The sequence below is a fragment of the Cebus imitator genome, unplaced genomic scaffold (assembly GCF_001604975.1).
Source record: "Cebus imitator isolate Cc_AM_T3 unplaced genomic scaffold, Cebus_imitator-1.0 Scaffold178, whole genome shotgun sequence".
In the NCBI taxonomy this organism is placed as follows: domain Eukaryota; kingdom Metazoa; phylum Chordata; class Mammalia; order Primates; family Cebidae; genus Cebus; species Cebus imitator.
The window spans coordinates 3,990,368-4,005,584 of NW_016107493.1; the positions used below are offsets into that span (position 1 = coordinate 3,990,368).

Here is a 15,217-nt window from a genome sequence, read left to right on the forward strand (position 1 = left end):
GCGACTCACTGTGCTGGTTTAAACAGCAGCTTTTTTTGCCCTGGAATCTACTGTTCTGGTACCCTGTTCAGTCCCCTTTTTAAACAGATGAATGGGCGACTCCCCGTGGCTCCAATCGCCAGCCAAAAGGGCACCTGGACCAGTGTCTTTTGTACAGAGAACCGCTGCACCGGGACGCTGATAGAGCAGCCGTGCGGGGCAAAGCAGCTGTGCCCGGCCCACACGGCCGCGCTGGCCGAAACCGCCGCGCTGGCGACCTGTGGGGCTTCTCCGCCTGGGAATCTCCTAGTCTATGGGCAATAAAAATGCAGCATCCACTCACCCTCTGCACTTTCACTGGGAGCTGCAATCCTGAGCTGTTCCTAAACAGCCATCTTGGATCGATCCATAGCTTGCCTTTAATCTCACTAATTCTTTTTTTTGCTTGATCAGTTCTGCTATTGAGATACTCTAATGCATTCTTCAGTATATCAGTTGAATTTTTCAGTTCCAGAATTTGCTTGATTTTTTAAAAATTGTTTCAATCTCTTTTCTTAAATTTATTTGATGAGATACTGAATTCCTTCTCTGTGTTATCGTGAAATTTGTTGAGCTTCCTCAAAACAGCTATTTCAAATTCTCTGAAAGCTCATGTATCTCTGTCACTCCAGGATTGGTCACTGGTACCTTATTTTGCTTATTTGTTGAAGTCCTGTTTTCCTAGAAGTTCTTGATGTTTGTGGATATTCATTAATGTCTGGGCATTGAAGCATTAGGTATTTATTGTAGTCTTTGAAGGCTGCAATAAGTAGTTGTCTTTGAAGACCTAATATTATAGTCTTTGAAGATTTACTTGTACCCATCCCTCTTGGGAAAGCTTTCCAAGTATTTACAGGGAATTGAGTATTGTGATGTAAGTCTTTGGTCACTGCAACTGTATCTGCAGTAGGGACTGCCTCACTCAAGCCCAGCAACACTGTGACTCTTGCAGACTCATAGAGGTACCATCTTGGTGGTCTTGGGTAAGGTCTGAGAGAATTGACCTGGATTACCGGGCAGGGAATCTCATTATTTTCTGTACTTTTCCCCCAAACAAACAGTTTCTCTCTCCATGCTGAGCTGCCTGGAGCTGGGTGAGGGATGACAAAAGCACCCCTATTGCCACCACCACTAGGACTGCACTGGGTCAGACCTGAAGCTCAGCACAGCACTGGGTTTTGCCCCAGGCCTGCAGCTACCACTGCACGGCTAGATGTTCACTCAAAGACCAAGGGCCGTTTGCTCAGCAGATGTTGAATTCAGCCAGGCTTGTGTCCTTTTCTTTAGGGCAGTGAGCTCCCCACCTGGCCCTAGGTTGGTCCAGAAATGCCTTGCGGGAGCCAGAGCCATGGATCAGGAACCTTAGGAATCTACTTTGTGCTGTATTCTACTGCAGCTGAGGTGGCAACCAAACTACAGGCAAACTTCCCTCTCCTTTCCTCAGGCAGAAGGAGTCTTTCCCTGTGGCCACCATTGTCCCAGGCCCGTGGTGAGTCCTGCCTGGCCACTGCCAATGTTCATTCAAGACCCAAGAGCTCTTCACTTAGCTTGTGGTGAATGTTGCCAGGTCTGGGTTTCTCCCTCAGGGCAGTGGGCTACCCTTTGGCCCAGGACAAGTCCAGAAATGCTATCCAGGAGCCAAGGCCTGGAATCAGGGACCCCAGGAGTCTGCTTGGTGCTCTAGCCTATTGTGGCTTAACTGGTATCCAAGCTGCAAAACCAAGCCCCTTTTACTCTCTCCTCTCCTCTACTCAGACAGAAGGAGCCTCTTTCCTGTGACCACCACAGGTGGGCATGTGCTGGTTCACACCTGAAGCCAGCATGGCCCTGAGTTTCACCCAAGGCCCACAGCAAGTACTGCCTGGCTACTGTTGATGTTTATTTGAGGCCCAAGGGCTTGAATAAATCAGTTCTGGATCCTGCCAGAACAAGGTCCTTCCCTTCATGGGAGCAGTTTTCCTTCTGGCACACAGTGTGTCTAGAAATGTTGTTCAGGAGCTAGGGCTTAAAATGGGGGCCTCAGTGCCTGGTGCCCTGTTCTTCTGTGGCTGAGCTAGTATCCAAGTTGCAAGATAAAGTTCTCTTTATTCTTATCTTTCCTCTCCTCTCCTTAAGGTGAAGGAAGGAATCTCCAGAAGCTGCAAGTTGCAGTGCCTGGGGTTGGAAGAGGGGTGACATAAGTACTCCCTTGGCCACCCTGGCTGGTGTCTCACTAGGTCATGGGCCCTCCGAGTTCACTGGTTTCGAGCCCAGTATAGCACCAGGAATTGCCCTGGAATTGCAGTCCTTGTGGTGGAGACTACCTTTCAAGTTTATTTAGGACTCCAGAGGACTTCAGCCTGTGGTGGCAGACAAGCTTGTTGGAATTCAGGTTCCAACTGTTGGGATGGGTGATTCCCCTCTGGTTAAGGCCGAGCTAAATGCTCCTGCCTTGGGCCCTGGCTAATTCTTCTGTGTTGCTTTCTGCTGTGATAGGCAGCACTGAGTTCCACTGCAAAGTCCCTCAATCACTGCGCCCTCCCTCCTTGGGGGAGGCATCAGCCCTTCAAGAATGTGTTTCCTAACCTGTTCAGTGCTTCTTTCAGTGATAGGAAGTTAAAACCAGGTACTGATCACTCACCTGAGTTTTTATTCTTACAAAGGTGCTTTCTTGTGTGGTTAGTTGTTCAATTTGGTGTTCCTGAAGGGTGAGGGAAGATTGCTGGAGGGTTCTATTTAGCCACCTTTGCCCACCTACCTCCCAGTCTGAGTTTTAATTCAGGTAATACCCTTTGGGTGAAGCAGAAAGTAAAGTGACTCGTCTCCATGCTGTTACTGAGAGAGAGGCCAAGAACTAAGCAAGTGTTCACGGGTGCCACCTGAATCCTACAAACCTCCAGGTTTGCCATTTTATTATTTAAGGATTGAAATGTCACATCTCTCTCTGTTAGTAGAGTTAGATTAAAATCTTGAGTGAGAGAAGCAGTAGCATTAATCTGTATGTTCATGTGGAGAAATGAATTGGAAAAGTTGTATACTGTAAGTTGACACCAGCTGGGAACTGGTGCCTGATGACTCGAAAAACTTTTCTGTGTGCTCTCTGGGTCATGCTGTAAAACACCATCTGTTGTCTTTTCTTTGGACAACTTGTTCTCCATTGACCTGGACTTTATAGATAGGATTTTTATGTTAAAATATCGTGTTTGGAGGATAGTCTGGTTTTCCAAGTCATTTATGTCTCCTGTAACTTTGGAAACCCCTCTATGTATAGGAAAATTCCTTTGCAAATGAAAGGCTGTGATGTTTGAGCTGAGATGCTGCTTTTCAAAATTATGCAATTTTAACATTACAGGGATTCATGAGAGACCATCTAATCTAATTTTCAACTTATATCGGGAGCGTTCTCTATATCTGAGAGTTCATTGTAGAAATTTAAATAAAAAGAGCTTCATCATAGAAAAATAGAAACATACAGAAAGGTATATTTTACCACAAGTAAAAGTCTGGCAGAATTTCTCTGAAAACACTTCATTGGGTTGATTATTGAACCATGATGTAGGATCTGTTTCTCAGCCTCTTAGGATCAGAAACTGGATTTAGTAGGCAAACCTAGAGTGGATCCATATTTCAATATCGGATCCATATTTTAGTATCAGATTCACATTAATCAAGCTCATTATAAACCCAGTCCCCCAGTGCCAGAGAAAAAGATGCCTTTACATCATATCATCGGTCCACTCTTTCCTCATAGAAAAGTTGCATGGGAAACCAAATCATAATTAGAAGCAGTTTAATATATAATGGAGAAGTAATGACAGCTGTCAAAGTACTTGAAATTCATATCACAGGACTTCCTTTTGCTGCAAGCAGACATTTGTGGGCATCAAAACTTTTCTTTTTCTAGCCTTCCAATTGCTGACCATTCCCTCTTCACTTCCAGTTCTTGTACCTCCCTGTAGCTCCACTGCTGTCAATGGTGGTCACCTAACCTCTGAAATATATCAATGGAGAGAGGGTGATGGAAAGAGGCAGCTTGATGCCTGAGTCACACTTGGATGGCACCAGTTACTCCATATTTCTTAGGCTGAACTGAAAGTGACTTCCTGGAGCTTCTATCTGTTGATCTCGGCTCTTCTCACAGAACAATTGTTTACCCTTGTATATTAGTCTTTTAGTCACTTACAAATGGCAACTATATATGTTCTTAATATTTTTTCTCCAGATTAAGTATTTCTAATTCCTTTGTTGTTCCTGGAACCTTCACCAACTTGATTGGTCGTCTGTAGGCATCACCATTTTACAATTCCCTCTTAAATTGTGGTGTCTCAATTATCCATGGTGCTCCAGATACCAATCATTTCAGAATACAGTGAGACTCTTATCTCTTCCAGTCTGCTTAATTTTGCTTCTGTAAATGTAGCTCGATATTGTGCTTTTATCTAACAATCTCTCTCATGCCATTGATTGAAACCTCCAAGTCATAAACCTGGTATTCCCAATTTTGTATTTATATCATTGATTTTTTTTTTTTAAACAAAACTTAAGTGTAAGGTTTTGCATTTATCCTCGTAAAATTTTACTGATCTGGGCCCATTCTTCTAGCTGCTCAGGAAGATTGTGAGTCCTGCCTTTTTTTCTTTTTTGCGGGGGGGGGGGGGGGGGGGGGGGGGGGGGGGGGGGGTGGGGGGGTGGGGGGGTGGTAATTAGCTATGCCCAGCAGTGCATGATCCATACTTTTTCTTTTTTCAAGCCAGCCTTTTTCATTTTCAGGAAGTCATTAAAAAGTTTAACAGAACCAAGGCAGGGACTTTGCCATAATTTTTGCTTTCTATCATCTAACTGGTCATCAGATGAAAAAGAGAAGTGAGGTTAGTGTAAGATGATTTATTCTTAGTAAACCTGTGTTGTTTTCTTGTGATTACCATGTGTCCATAATTCACCTACCTAATAATTTGATCTCTGACTTTATTGGTTAGCAGCAGCAAGCTTGCCCCTTTGTAGTTTTCTCTCTTTTGGAAAATTGGGTCATGGTTTGCTACTTCTATTGTGGTTTTTCATCTGAGTTCTACTGTATTTGCAAACTTAATATCCTAAATGTAATTGCCCTGGGCCTGTAGGTTTCAACCTATTTAAAACAGCCTGTTTAGAGCTTTGAATACTTATTTACAACATATGTGTCCCTTCTAGTTTAAATAAGACTAATTCCCTAATGGAACAGATGGAAGCAAAATAGAGGCTGATTAGTTCTGATTTTAGTCCATCACCCAGTAACATTATGCCATTATTTTCAAGTAGTGAACTATAAACCTTAGTTTATTACATCTCTCTAGCCTTCCTGACAGGCTTACAGGTTGATATCACTTAAAACATTTTTAAGCTGTTATATGTTCTTTCTATCTCTTTTATATAGTCTTTAAATCTGAGTTTATCTGAAGACTACCTGTTTTAAAGAAACTAAATTGCTTCCACCAGATTGTAAAGAGGCAGAAAAAAAAGAAACTAAATTTCTTTATTTTGGTTTCTCATCAGGATTATTTCCAATTGTATAGTAGAATTTCTTTTTACATTCTTTCATTCCTCTTGAGCAGTAGTCACCTTTATTCATCTTTAGCCATGGGTTTATAATTCCTTTTTTCCTGCTCTCTTAAAAGTTTCGGGAACATTTAATCGTGTCACTGTTTCAAACTCCATCTTTGTCTCTTGATTAAAAAGATTCAAGAATGTGAAAAGTGGTTAACATAATACCTAGCACATAGTAATATGATTTTTCCTCTTTCTTCCTTCCCCTCCATCTTGACGGCAGTAACAAGAATTCCTGCCGCCTGTGAGGCTCCTAAGTGTCCTTTGGAGTACTTACGTCATTTAGGAGACCCTCATGGCTGTCATATGAAGCCAGTTTAGGCTTCTTCTTTATCATGCATTCATGTTATTTCACTATCACTGTATTCAGGTGCAAACCTCATTCTCACTCCAGAGCACACCATGAGACCTCCTATGAGTTCTTGGTCATTCACTTAGGAGGTCTATCTCCTTTGATTTTTCTTTCTGACCTTCCATCTGATTCATCTTGCAAAAAGCTTCAGCACTTCTAATAGGCTGCAGTCTGGAAATTGTTCCGTGACTGTTAATATATCATCTAGCAGAGCATGTATCTTTTGCAAAATATGGATGTGGCTTGAAGCAAGAGTACAAGCATAGACTATCCCTCACAGGTCCCTGCAGTCCTTTGCTTGATACATTTGTCAGCTATCCTGAAGAATTAACATTCTTAGCAACTCCTAAACATTTTACTGAAAATTACACTGGAAAGCATTCCTTGCTGGCTGTACATCTGCTTTTCCTGCCCTCTTCATAGGCTAACAGCTTTCTAGCTAACATCAATGAGAAATTGGTGAGTTCCTTTTAGATCTTAAAACAGTCACTTAAGCCACCTTGTAGTACCTTCCTAATGAGCACTTGTGTGTTTGAAAATATGAGTGTTTTGTATTGGGGTAGGGGGACAAAAAGTTCGTCTAATTTGTTTTTATCTTTAAAAACAAATGCAGGTCGATGAGCCAACCCTTTCCTGGTCACCTGCAACCACGAGAGCCAGTGAAGTAGCATGTTCCACCAACGTTTCTCACTATGAGCTCCAAGTAGAAATAGGTAATAATCCTGGATTTCTAATTGACCCTTCAGTGCTAGAAATTAAATTGATGACAAAAAGATTATTTTGTAGGCAAGTCTTTTTCTGTTGTTACCTCCAGCATAAAACTAGATGTTAATTGTGTCAGTCAAGTGGATTCAATTAATTTATTGACTATCTTAAAATAATGACTCAGACTTTTTCAAGATTGCTGTCTAGAATTTTTACTTTTTCATTGAAGTACATTTAGATGAGGAAGACACTAAATACTTATTTGTGTGTTTATGGTGGGAAACATCGATTTTATGGGTATAATTTTTACCATGTATGAAGTAAAATCAAGTCATGTAAATATTTTTAGTCACAATCCTTTCGCTAAATTGCTTCTTAGTTTAAAATTTTACCTAAAATCTCATTTGTAGTGGAAAGCTTTTCAGTTAAGTGTGGAATAGGATGGGTTATTGTTTATAGCTTTACATATGTGAAACATTTGCTCTGGATATTCAGAAACATCTATTAAACACTACACACTGGTGATTGTGTAGTGCTAGGAAGACAAAGCATGGTAGAATGCTTGGAGTTTACATCATCTCTGGGAAGATAAAGACACAATATAGCTTTGTTTCATGCACTGGAGGGTACTGTAGTAGAGGTATGTCCTAAGTATTATGGGAACGGAGAAGATGGAGCATCTAATGAACCACTACTGGGAGATAAGAGAGATGGCAAAAAGGGGCTGGATCTTGAAGGAGGAAGAGTTTGCTAGGTATTCTAGTCATAGGTTTTGTTAGAGACAACATAAACAATCCTGGCTAACTTAAGTGAAAAAGGAATTTCACAAAATTATTGGCTGAAAAAGCCAGGAGAAGCTGTGTGATGAGGACTAGGACTGTGAAATAGGAGCAGCCTAGTGAATATACTGCCCACCGCCAGACGCTGGCCCACTGCAGGGAGCTCTGACAACTGCTGCTGCTTTGTCCTTCACTCCATGCTCCAGTTGGCCAAACATAGGTCACATGCCAGGGTCAAGAAGACTAAGGGAGTGTAAGGATCTGACCTTTTCTGAAATAGCACATAGTGGCAAATGACCCAAAATTAGAAAGGAGTTTCAGATGGTGCCAATTCTAAAAAGGTAAAAAGATGTTTACCTCAGTAAATGACTGAGGAAGGATAGTTAGAGGGAGCATACCATATAGTTCCTCTGTGACTACAAGTGGGAACAAGGGGAGAGTTGGCAGAGGTAGGAGATGAATCTGGAAAGGCAGGTTTGGAACACGTTGTGAAGGACTTCATGTAGTGGATTTAGAATGACTTCCACAACCTACCCTCCTTATGACTCAGAGGATTTAAGTTGGAAATTTGGAATGTATTGTCCTTCTGCTAGAGAGACTTTGGGGAATCATGATGACACTAATAGCATCTAACAGGCATTACGGTGAACATTTACTATGCATTTTTTTTCCTTTAACACTTTACTACTCCCATTTTGTAGATGAGGACACCAAGGTGTTGAGTCATACAGTTAGTGATTTGAAACCAGATCTTTCTGACTGTAGGATCTAAGCTCTCAGCTGTCACACTGTAGGATCTGCTGTTGATAAAATGCCAAATTTAAAACAACTCAGGCAACGGTCAGGAAGATATAGTAGATCAGCAATGCAAAACTGGAAGTATCATCTTCATTACCTGTGTCTTTTTACTGCACCTATATTCCATCACAGAGCTACTGAACCAAGGTTTCTGGGGAGTGGGGCCAAGGCAGAGGCATTTTGAAGTAGTTCCCTCAGTAATTCTGGCATGTGCTATGGCTGAGAATGCAGGGCATATGAGGGAGTCACTGCATACATCCAGGACGAGAGGACGGGGCTCAAACTAAGTCAGTGACTCTGACACTGTGGGGAGGAGATGAATTTGAGATTAACTTCATTTCAAAAATAAAACTGACAAAATTTGGTGACCATGGAGAGAGGGAGGGAACTAACGTTTATTAGGTGGCTATTAGTAGGTGCCACTCTAGGTGTTTTACGTTTAAAAAGCTGACGATACCAAATGCCGGTGAATATGTCAGGCAGTGGCAGTTCTTCTACATTATTTGTGGGAATGTGAAATGATTCAGCCACATTTGAAAACAAATTGGCAACTTCTTATAATGTTAAACATATGTTTACCACATGACCCAACAATCTCTCAGATATTTGCCAAAGATAAGTGAAAACATATGTCTACTTAAAAGCCTGTACAGGAATGTTTTTGGCAGCTTTATAGTCACCAAACTGAAAACAACCTAAATAACCGTTCACATTATAAATGGATTAAATTACTCAGCAATAGAAATTAACTGCTGATACATACCACAATGTGGATGAGTCTCAGAATCATATGCTAAGTGAAAGAAGCTAAACACAAAAGAAGCTGATGACTGTATTCTTTTTAATACCATTTATGTGACAAAAATCAGATCGATGGTTGCCAGGGACTAGGAGTGGGGACGGGATTGCTGAATAGCATTCCATTGTGTGAGTGTATTGCAATTGGTTTATCAAGTCACAATTTTAGTTATTATAATAGATATGTAATGGTGTGTCACTGTTTTAATTTGCATTTCTCTATCTTGAGCAACTTATGCTTATTGGCCATTCCTATATCTTATTTTGCGAATTGCCTGTTTAATCCTCTGCCTCTGTTTTTTAATTGGATTATCTGATAAGTATTATTAATACTTTGAATCAGTAGCATGCCTTTTCATTTTCTTAACTGTATTTTTTGAAGAGCAAAACTTTTCCATTTTGATGAAGTCCAAATTTACAATATTTTTTTTCTTCTTTAGTTACTAACATGAGTTTTCTGTCTGATTATAGGAAGAGGATTTGACAACTTGACTTCTGTCCATCTTGCACGGCATACTCCTACGGGAACACTGGTAACTATAAAAATTACAAATCTGGAAAACTGTAATGAAGAACGCCTGAAAGCTTTACAGGTAACAATATGAAGAAAATGATACATACTTGGCCCTCTGTATCCACTGGTTCCACATCTGCAGATTCAACCTACTGTGAATAGAAAACATATTTTTAAAAATAAATAATACAGTAAAAAATAGTACAAATAAAACACAGCATAACTACTTATATAGCATTTACATTGTATTAGACATAAGTAACCTAGAAATGATTTAAAGTATATAGGAGGATGTGTATAGGTTATATGCAAATATTACGCCATTTTATACAGGGACTTGAGCATTCATAGATTTTAGTACATTCATGGGATGGTGTATAGGAGACTGTCAGGGGATGCAGTCCTGGAACCAATCCTCCATGGAGACTAAGGGATGATTGTATTTAATATAATGTTTATTTGAGGAGATTACATCTGTAAGAATTTTCTCACCCAAACTAATGGTTCTTCTGTTAGGGAAATGTAGATTTCTTCTAATTAACATGCAGTTACAAATTTGGAAAGAACTCTTGGAAGCCAGATTCATTATATGAAAGAATGGATACATTCAAACTTTGATTACTACTGCTCTTTCAAATGACTATCATATTCAAAATGCTAGTCTGGAGTTTTATAATACCCGTAGTCAGTCCAATCATAAATAGTCACAGGGAAATCGAAGATATCAAAAGCAAACAGTTTCCTCTTCATCCAGTTAAGCAAGATTAATTTCTGAATGACAAATTTTGACAGAATTGCATATCAGATATTTTATAATACCATTTTTATTGTCACTAATCATTTTTGATATAAAAGGGGAAAGGATTTTGTTTGGATGTTGTTCCAATTCTTAAAATATTTATATGTGCACATGTATATTGCACAAACAAAAAAAGACTGGGAGAAACTATACCAAAATATTAACAGTGGCTCTCTGTGAGGCAGTGATAGAAAGGATTTTTATTTTCATATTTTTATGTGTTTAAAAAAATTTTTTTTAATAATAAGAACATAGTACAGTTATTAAGAGTATGACCCTAGAGGGAAACTAAGTTCACATTCTACCTCCACTTCTTTTTATGAATGAATACATGCTTTTGGACAGGTTTTCTAACTTATTTTTAAGTGTTGTCTTCTGAAAAATGGGAATCATAATATCACATACTTGTGGAGTGGTTGTGAGATTTAAACAGATGAAAGCTCTAAGAACAGCACTTTCACTATTAAGCTCCCTTGAGTATTAGCTGCCATGACTGCTATTTTCATCGTAAGGAAAAAAAGGTTGTTTTTAAATGTCTTGTCTTTTGTGTGTTTATCCTAGAAAGCCGTGATTCTATCTCACTTTTTCCGGCATCCCAATATTACAACTTACTGGACAGTTTTCACTGTTGGCAGCTGGCTTTGGGTTATTTCTCCATTTATGGCCTATGGTAAGAATGCTGGCTTTAGGGTGAAACCCTGTCTCTACTAAAAATACAAAAATTAGCTGGGCACAGTGGTATGTACCTGTAATCCCAGCTACTCAGGAGGCTGAGGCAGGAGAATCGCTTGAACCCAGGAGGTGGAGGTTGCAGTGAGCTGAGATTGTGCCATTGCACTCCTCAAAAAAAAAAAAAAAAAAAATGCTGGTTTTAAATAAATTAATTTAGCCTAGATGTTATAATTATACAGTTGAATTGGGATTTTGGATTTATAACTTGCCACATTTAATTTATAAGTCTGTAAGTCTAATGACTGATTTTAGATTTCATGGTGTATTTCTATTTCTGGTACATGCTGAATTTTAGTCTTCAGAAGAAAAGAATTGGGATGATGATCAATGAACCATCACTGCTTCTCCAAGTATAATGTGCCTTTGCACAAGCTGTCTTTTCCCTTCAGCTTCCTTCCCTTATTTCAGTGGAGACCTACTGTTACTTTGCAGGAAGAAGTTTTTTCCCACCTGTGTACCTCATCCCTGTCCCTGTTTCACTGCATTGTAAACTGATTTCACTGTATTAGAAACATCTGTGTGTGCCCATCTCCCTTACTGGGCTTGTGCTTCTTGAGGGCCAGGATCATTTATATATTTTTTATTTGTGGTGTTCCCCAGGTGCTCACATAGTACTTAGCACAATAATTGTGTTGAATAAATATTGAATGGATTCTAGAGCTTTGATTTTTAGGGCAGCTTTTGTGAATTGCTTCTGGATTTAAGTATCTATCTGTATATGCACACAAAGTATGTATTTTTATTCAATAATATTGAAAAATCATTAATTCTCTTTCCTAATCTCTAGAATGTCATTAGAAAAAAAAATTGCTTAAAGATTCTTGAGCCAGGTGCGGTGGCTCATGCCTGTAATCCCAGCACTTTGGGAGCCCAAGGCAGGTGGATCAGAAGGTCAAGAGTTTGAGACCAGCCTGGTCAATATGGTGAAACCCCGTCTCTACTAAAAATACAAAAAGTAGCTGGGCATGGTGGCCTGTGCCTGTAGCCCAGCTACTCAGGAGGCTGAGGCAGGAGAATTGCTTGAACCTAGGAGGCAGAGGTTGCAGTGAGCCAAGATTGTGCCACTGCACTCTAGCCTAGGTGACAGAGTGAGACCCTGTCTCAAAAAATAAAATAAAATAAAATAAAGATTCTTCTTGAAAGAAAATCACATTTGTGTGGGAAAGTGTTGTTTGGGTTAGACTCCAAAAAGTAACAGATATGTTTGTGTTTATGGTTGAAAAGAAGCTGGTGGCAAAATCGCTTTCAGTGTTCCTCTGAAGATTTTAGGGGTTTCTTTCAGGTTCAGCAAGTCAACTCTTGAGGACCTATTTTCCTGAAGGAATGAGTGAAACTTTAATAAGAAACATTCTCTTTGGAGCAGTGAGAGGGTTGAACTATCTACACCAAAACGGCTGTATTCACAGGTATTTACTTATTTGCATTTTACTAATTGAAACCATTTTAATGGAAGAACTCTTTGGAGTAGGTTTTAGGAAAGAGCAATTGAATGTCAGAAAAGAGGAAAAGGAAACTTTTAAGTGAAAATCGAGGGAGGATTAGGTGCTGTGGATTGTTTATCCATTCACCAATCATGTTCAGACCACATCCTCTGTGCCAAGTGTACTTGGTGCTAGGGTGGAGTGCCTACCCTCATGTAGTTCACAGTCTTAATCTAATGAAGATGCTCAGAGGATGAGCTGTGGGAATTGGGATCCTAGTTAGCTGGGTGTTTTTGGTTTTGATTTTGTTTAAGCAAATAAAGAGCTTCATTATCTGTTTTTCAGCTTATATTTATATTATGCATAAGTTGTAATTAAACTTTTCCTTGATTTCTTAAATATTTTACAGTACCTCGAGATTATCATCCTAAATATCACTTCTCTTGTTACTAAAGTATATATGCAAAAGTGATTGACTGAATGCTAAAAACAGTGCAGTTCTAAGATATACTGGGACTTTGTCTTACTTTTTAATTAAGTTACTTTTAAATAAGCTTGCTTTCCTATTGTTTGTTTCAGTCTCCTTAAAGCTTTTTGTCTTACTATTATTTTTTAGCAAAATTCTAGTTAACCAAGGATTTCCAACACAACAAGTTTCTGGTTAACTGAGGTTTTATTATATGCCACCAGATGATTGGCCATCTTTCTCTGTTACATTTCCAAATTGTGTTTGGGATGGAAAAACAAGGCTCTTATAATTTATCTGACAGTTAAAGGAAATTTATAGGATAGATATGTATGCGTGCGTGTGTGTGTGTGTATACACATATGTATATATACACATACACATTTTGAGACGGAGCCTTGCTCTGTCACCAGGCTGCAGTGCAGTGGCGTGATCTCCACTCACCACAGCCTCTGCCCCCCAGGTTCAAGCAATTCTCCTGCCTCAGCCTCCTGAATAGCTAGGACTACAGTTGGGCACAAAAATTAGCTGGCTAATTTTTGTATTTGTAGTAGAGATGGGGTTTCACCATGTTGGCCAGGATGGTCTCAATTTCTTGACCTTGATAAATGATGTGTGAGAGACTTTTATTGGGTAGTATTACATTTAACTTTATAACCTTATACTTCAAATATTGTTTGATTTTTTTTTTTTAGATGATTTCTTAGGTGTTTTGCAACAGCATTCAAAAATAGTGAAATTGGCCAGGCATGGTAGCTCATGCCTGTAATCCCAGTGCTTTGGGAGGCCAAGGTGGGTGCATCACTTGAGGTCAGGAGTTCGAGACTAGCCTGGCTAAGATTGTGAAATCCTGTCTCTACTAAATATACAAAAAACAAAATTAGCCAGGCATGGTGGCATGCACCTGTAGTCCCAGCTACCCAGGAGGCTGAGGCATGAGAATCACTTGAACCCAGGAGGTGGAGGTTGCAGTGAGCTGAGATTGTGCCACTGCTCTCCAGCCTGGGCCACAGAGTGAGACTTCATCTAGAATAAAAAGTGAAATTAATTATTTGATTCCATTCCCTGTTTGAAAAATATTATCAATTCTTAACTTGTAGCTTTCAATTATATCTTTACTTGTGTTGGTGCTGTAGTAAGTAGCTGAACGAATTCCTATTCCCTGAATATTTCCTGTATAAATTTCCATTATAAACTGCAGTTTTGCAGTTTATAATGCTGTTTTATAAAGGGTATTTAATTTCCAAGAGAATGCGTGGATTTGTTCCTGGCAGATTTTTATGTTTTCTTCATTGGCCAGTTTCCTAGTACTTAGGATTGTTTCTTTTTGTTCTAGGAGTATTAAAGCCAGCCATATCCTCATTTCTGGTGATGGCCTAGTGACACTCTCTGGCCTGTCCCATCTGCATAGTTTGGTTAAGCATGGACAGAGGCATAGGGCTGTGTATGATTTCCCACAGTTCAGCACATCAGTGCAGCCGTGGCTGAGCCCAGAACTACTGAGACAGGTCAGGTGTGGCTGTTGAATTGGGTTGTCTGTGTCTCGAGTGTCTTCTGAGTTTGACTAAAGGACAGTTGTGTCTTTATATTTGGATTGGTAAATGGCCTTCTGCAAGACTTTTTCTCTTTCTTGTTAAAATTATGTTAGGAATCTATATACCATATATTAAATGTGTCTTGATTTGTCGCTTATGGGTTTTTTTTTTTTCCATTATTGTTCACCATCCTTATCAGAAAAGCACATGTGTATAACTTTTGGTTAACTTACTTGCACTAAAAGATTTCAAATTAATTGTATCCTACAGGATTTACATGGCTATAATGTGAAGTCAGATATTTACAGTGTTGGTATTACAGCATGTGAATTAGCCAGTGGGCAGGTGCCTTTCCAGGACCTGCATAGAACTCAGGTAAGTGCTGCTAAAATCACTGAGCTACTTGCCTTTCATAAGATTGCTTACATTCTAGATCATTTCTGTTAAACATGTTTGCTATAGACTCTTAGGAGCTTTATTGTTGTTACCATTGTAATATTTTGCCTGAAAAGTGTTGAAGGAACATTCTATTTCTTTTAGATGCTGTTACAGAAACTGAAAGGTCCTCCTTATAGCCCATTGGATATCAGTATTTTCCCTCAATCAGAATCCAGAATGAAAAGTTCCCGGTCAGGTATAGACTCTGGGATTGGAGAAAGTGTGCTTGTCTCCAGTGGAACTCACACAGTAAATAGTGACCGATTACACACACCATCCTCAAAAACCTTCTCTCCTGCCTTC

General features: G+C 39.5%; 1 protein-coding gene across 1 annotated transcript in view; it reads left to right on the plus strand.

The window, feature by feature from the left end:
* The window catches only part of STRADB (STE20 related adaptor beta), a gene marked incomplete at its 3' end in the record, with an annotated part of 33,976 nt that extends 18,759 nt beyond the window's left edge, over window positions 1-15,217 (plus strand). The window contains exons 4-10 of the mRNA XM_017545302.2: window positions 6,543-6,642; window positions 9,481-9,602; window positions 10,884-10,992; window positions 12,337-12,460; window positions 14,278-14,449; window positions 14,747-14,851; window positions 15,017-15,217. Coding sequence (XP_017400791.1) covers window positions 6,543-6,642; window positions 9,481-9,602; window positions 10,884-10,992; window positions 12,337-12,460; window positions 14,278-14,449; window positions 14,747-14,851; window positions 15,017-15,217 — 933 coding nt within the window. The remainder of the gene's footprint in view (window positions 1-6,542; window positions 6,643-9,480; window positions 9,603-10,883; window positions 10,993-12,336; window positions 12,461-14,277; window positions 14,450-14,746; window positions 14,852-15,016) is intronic.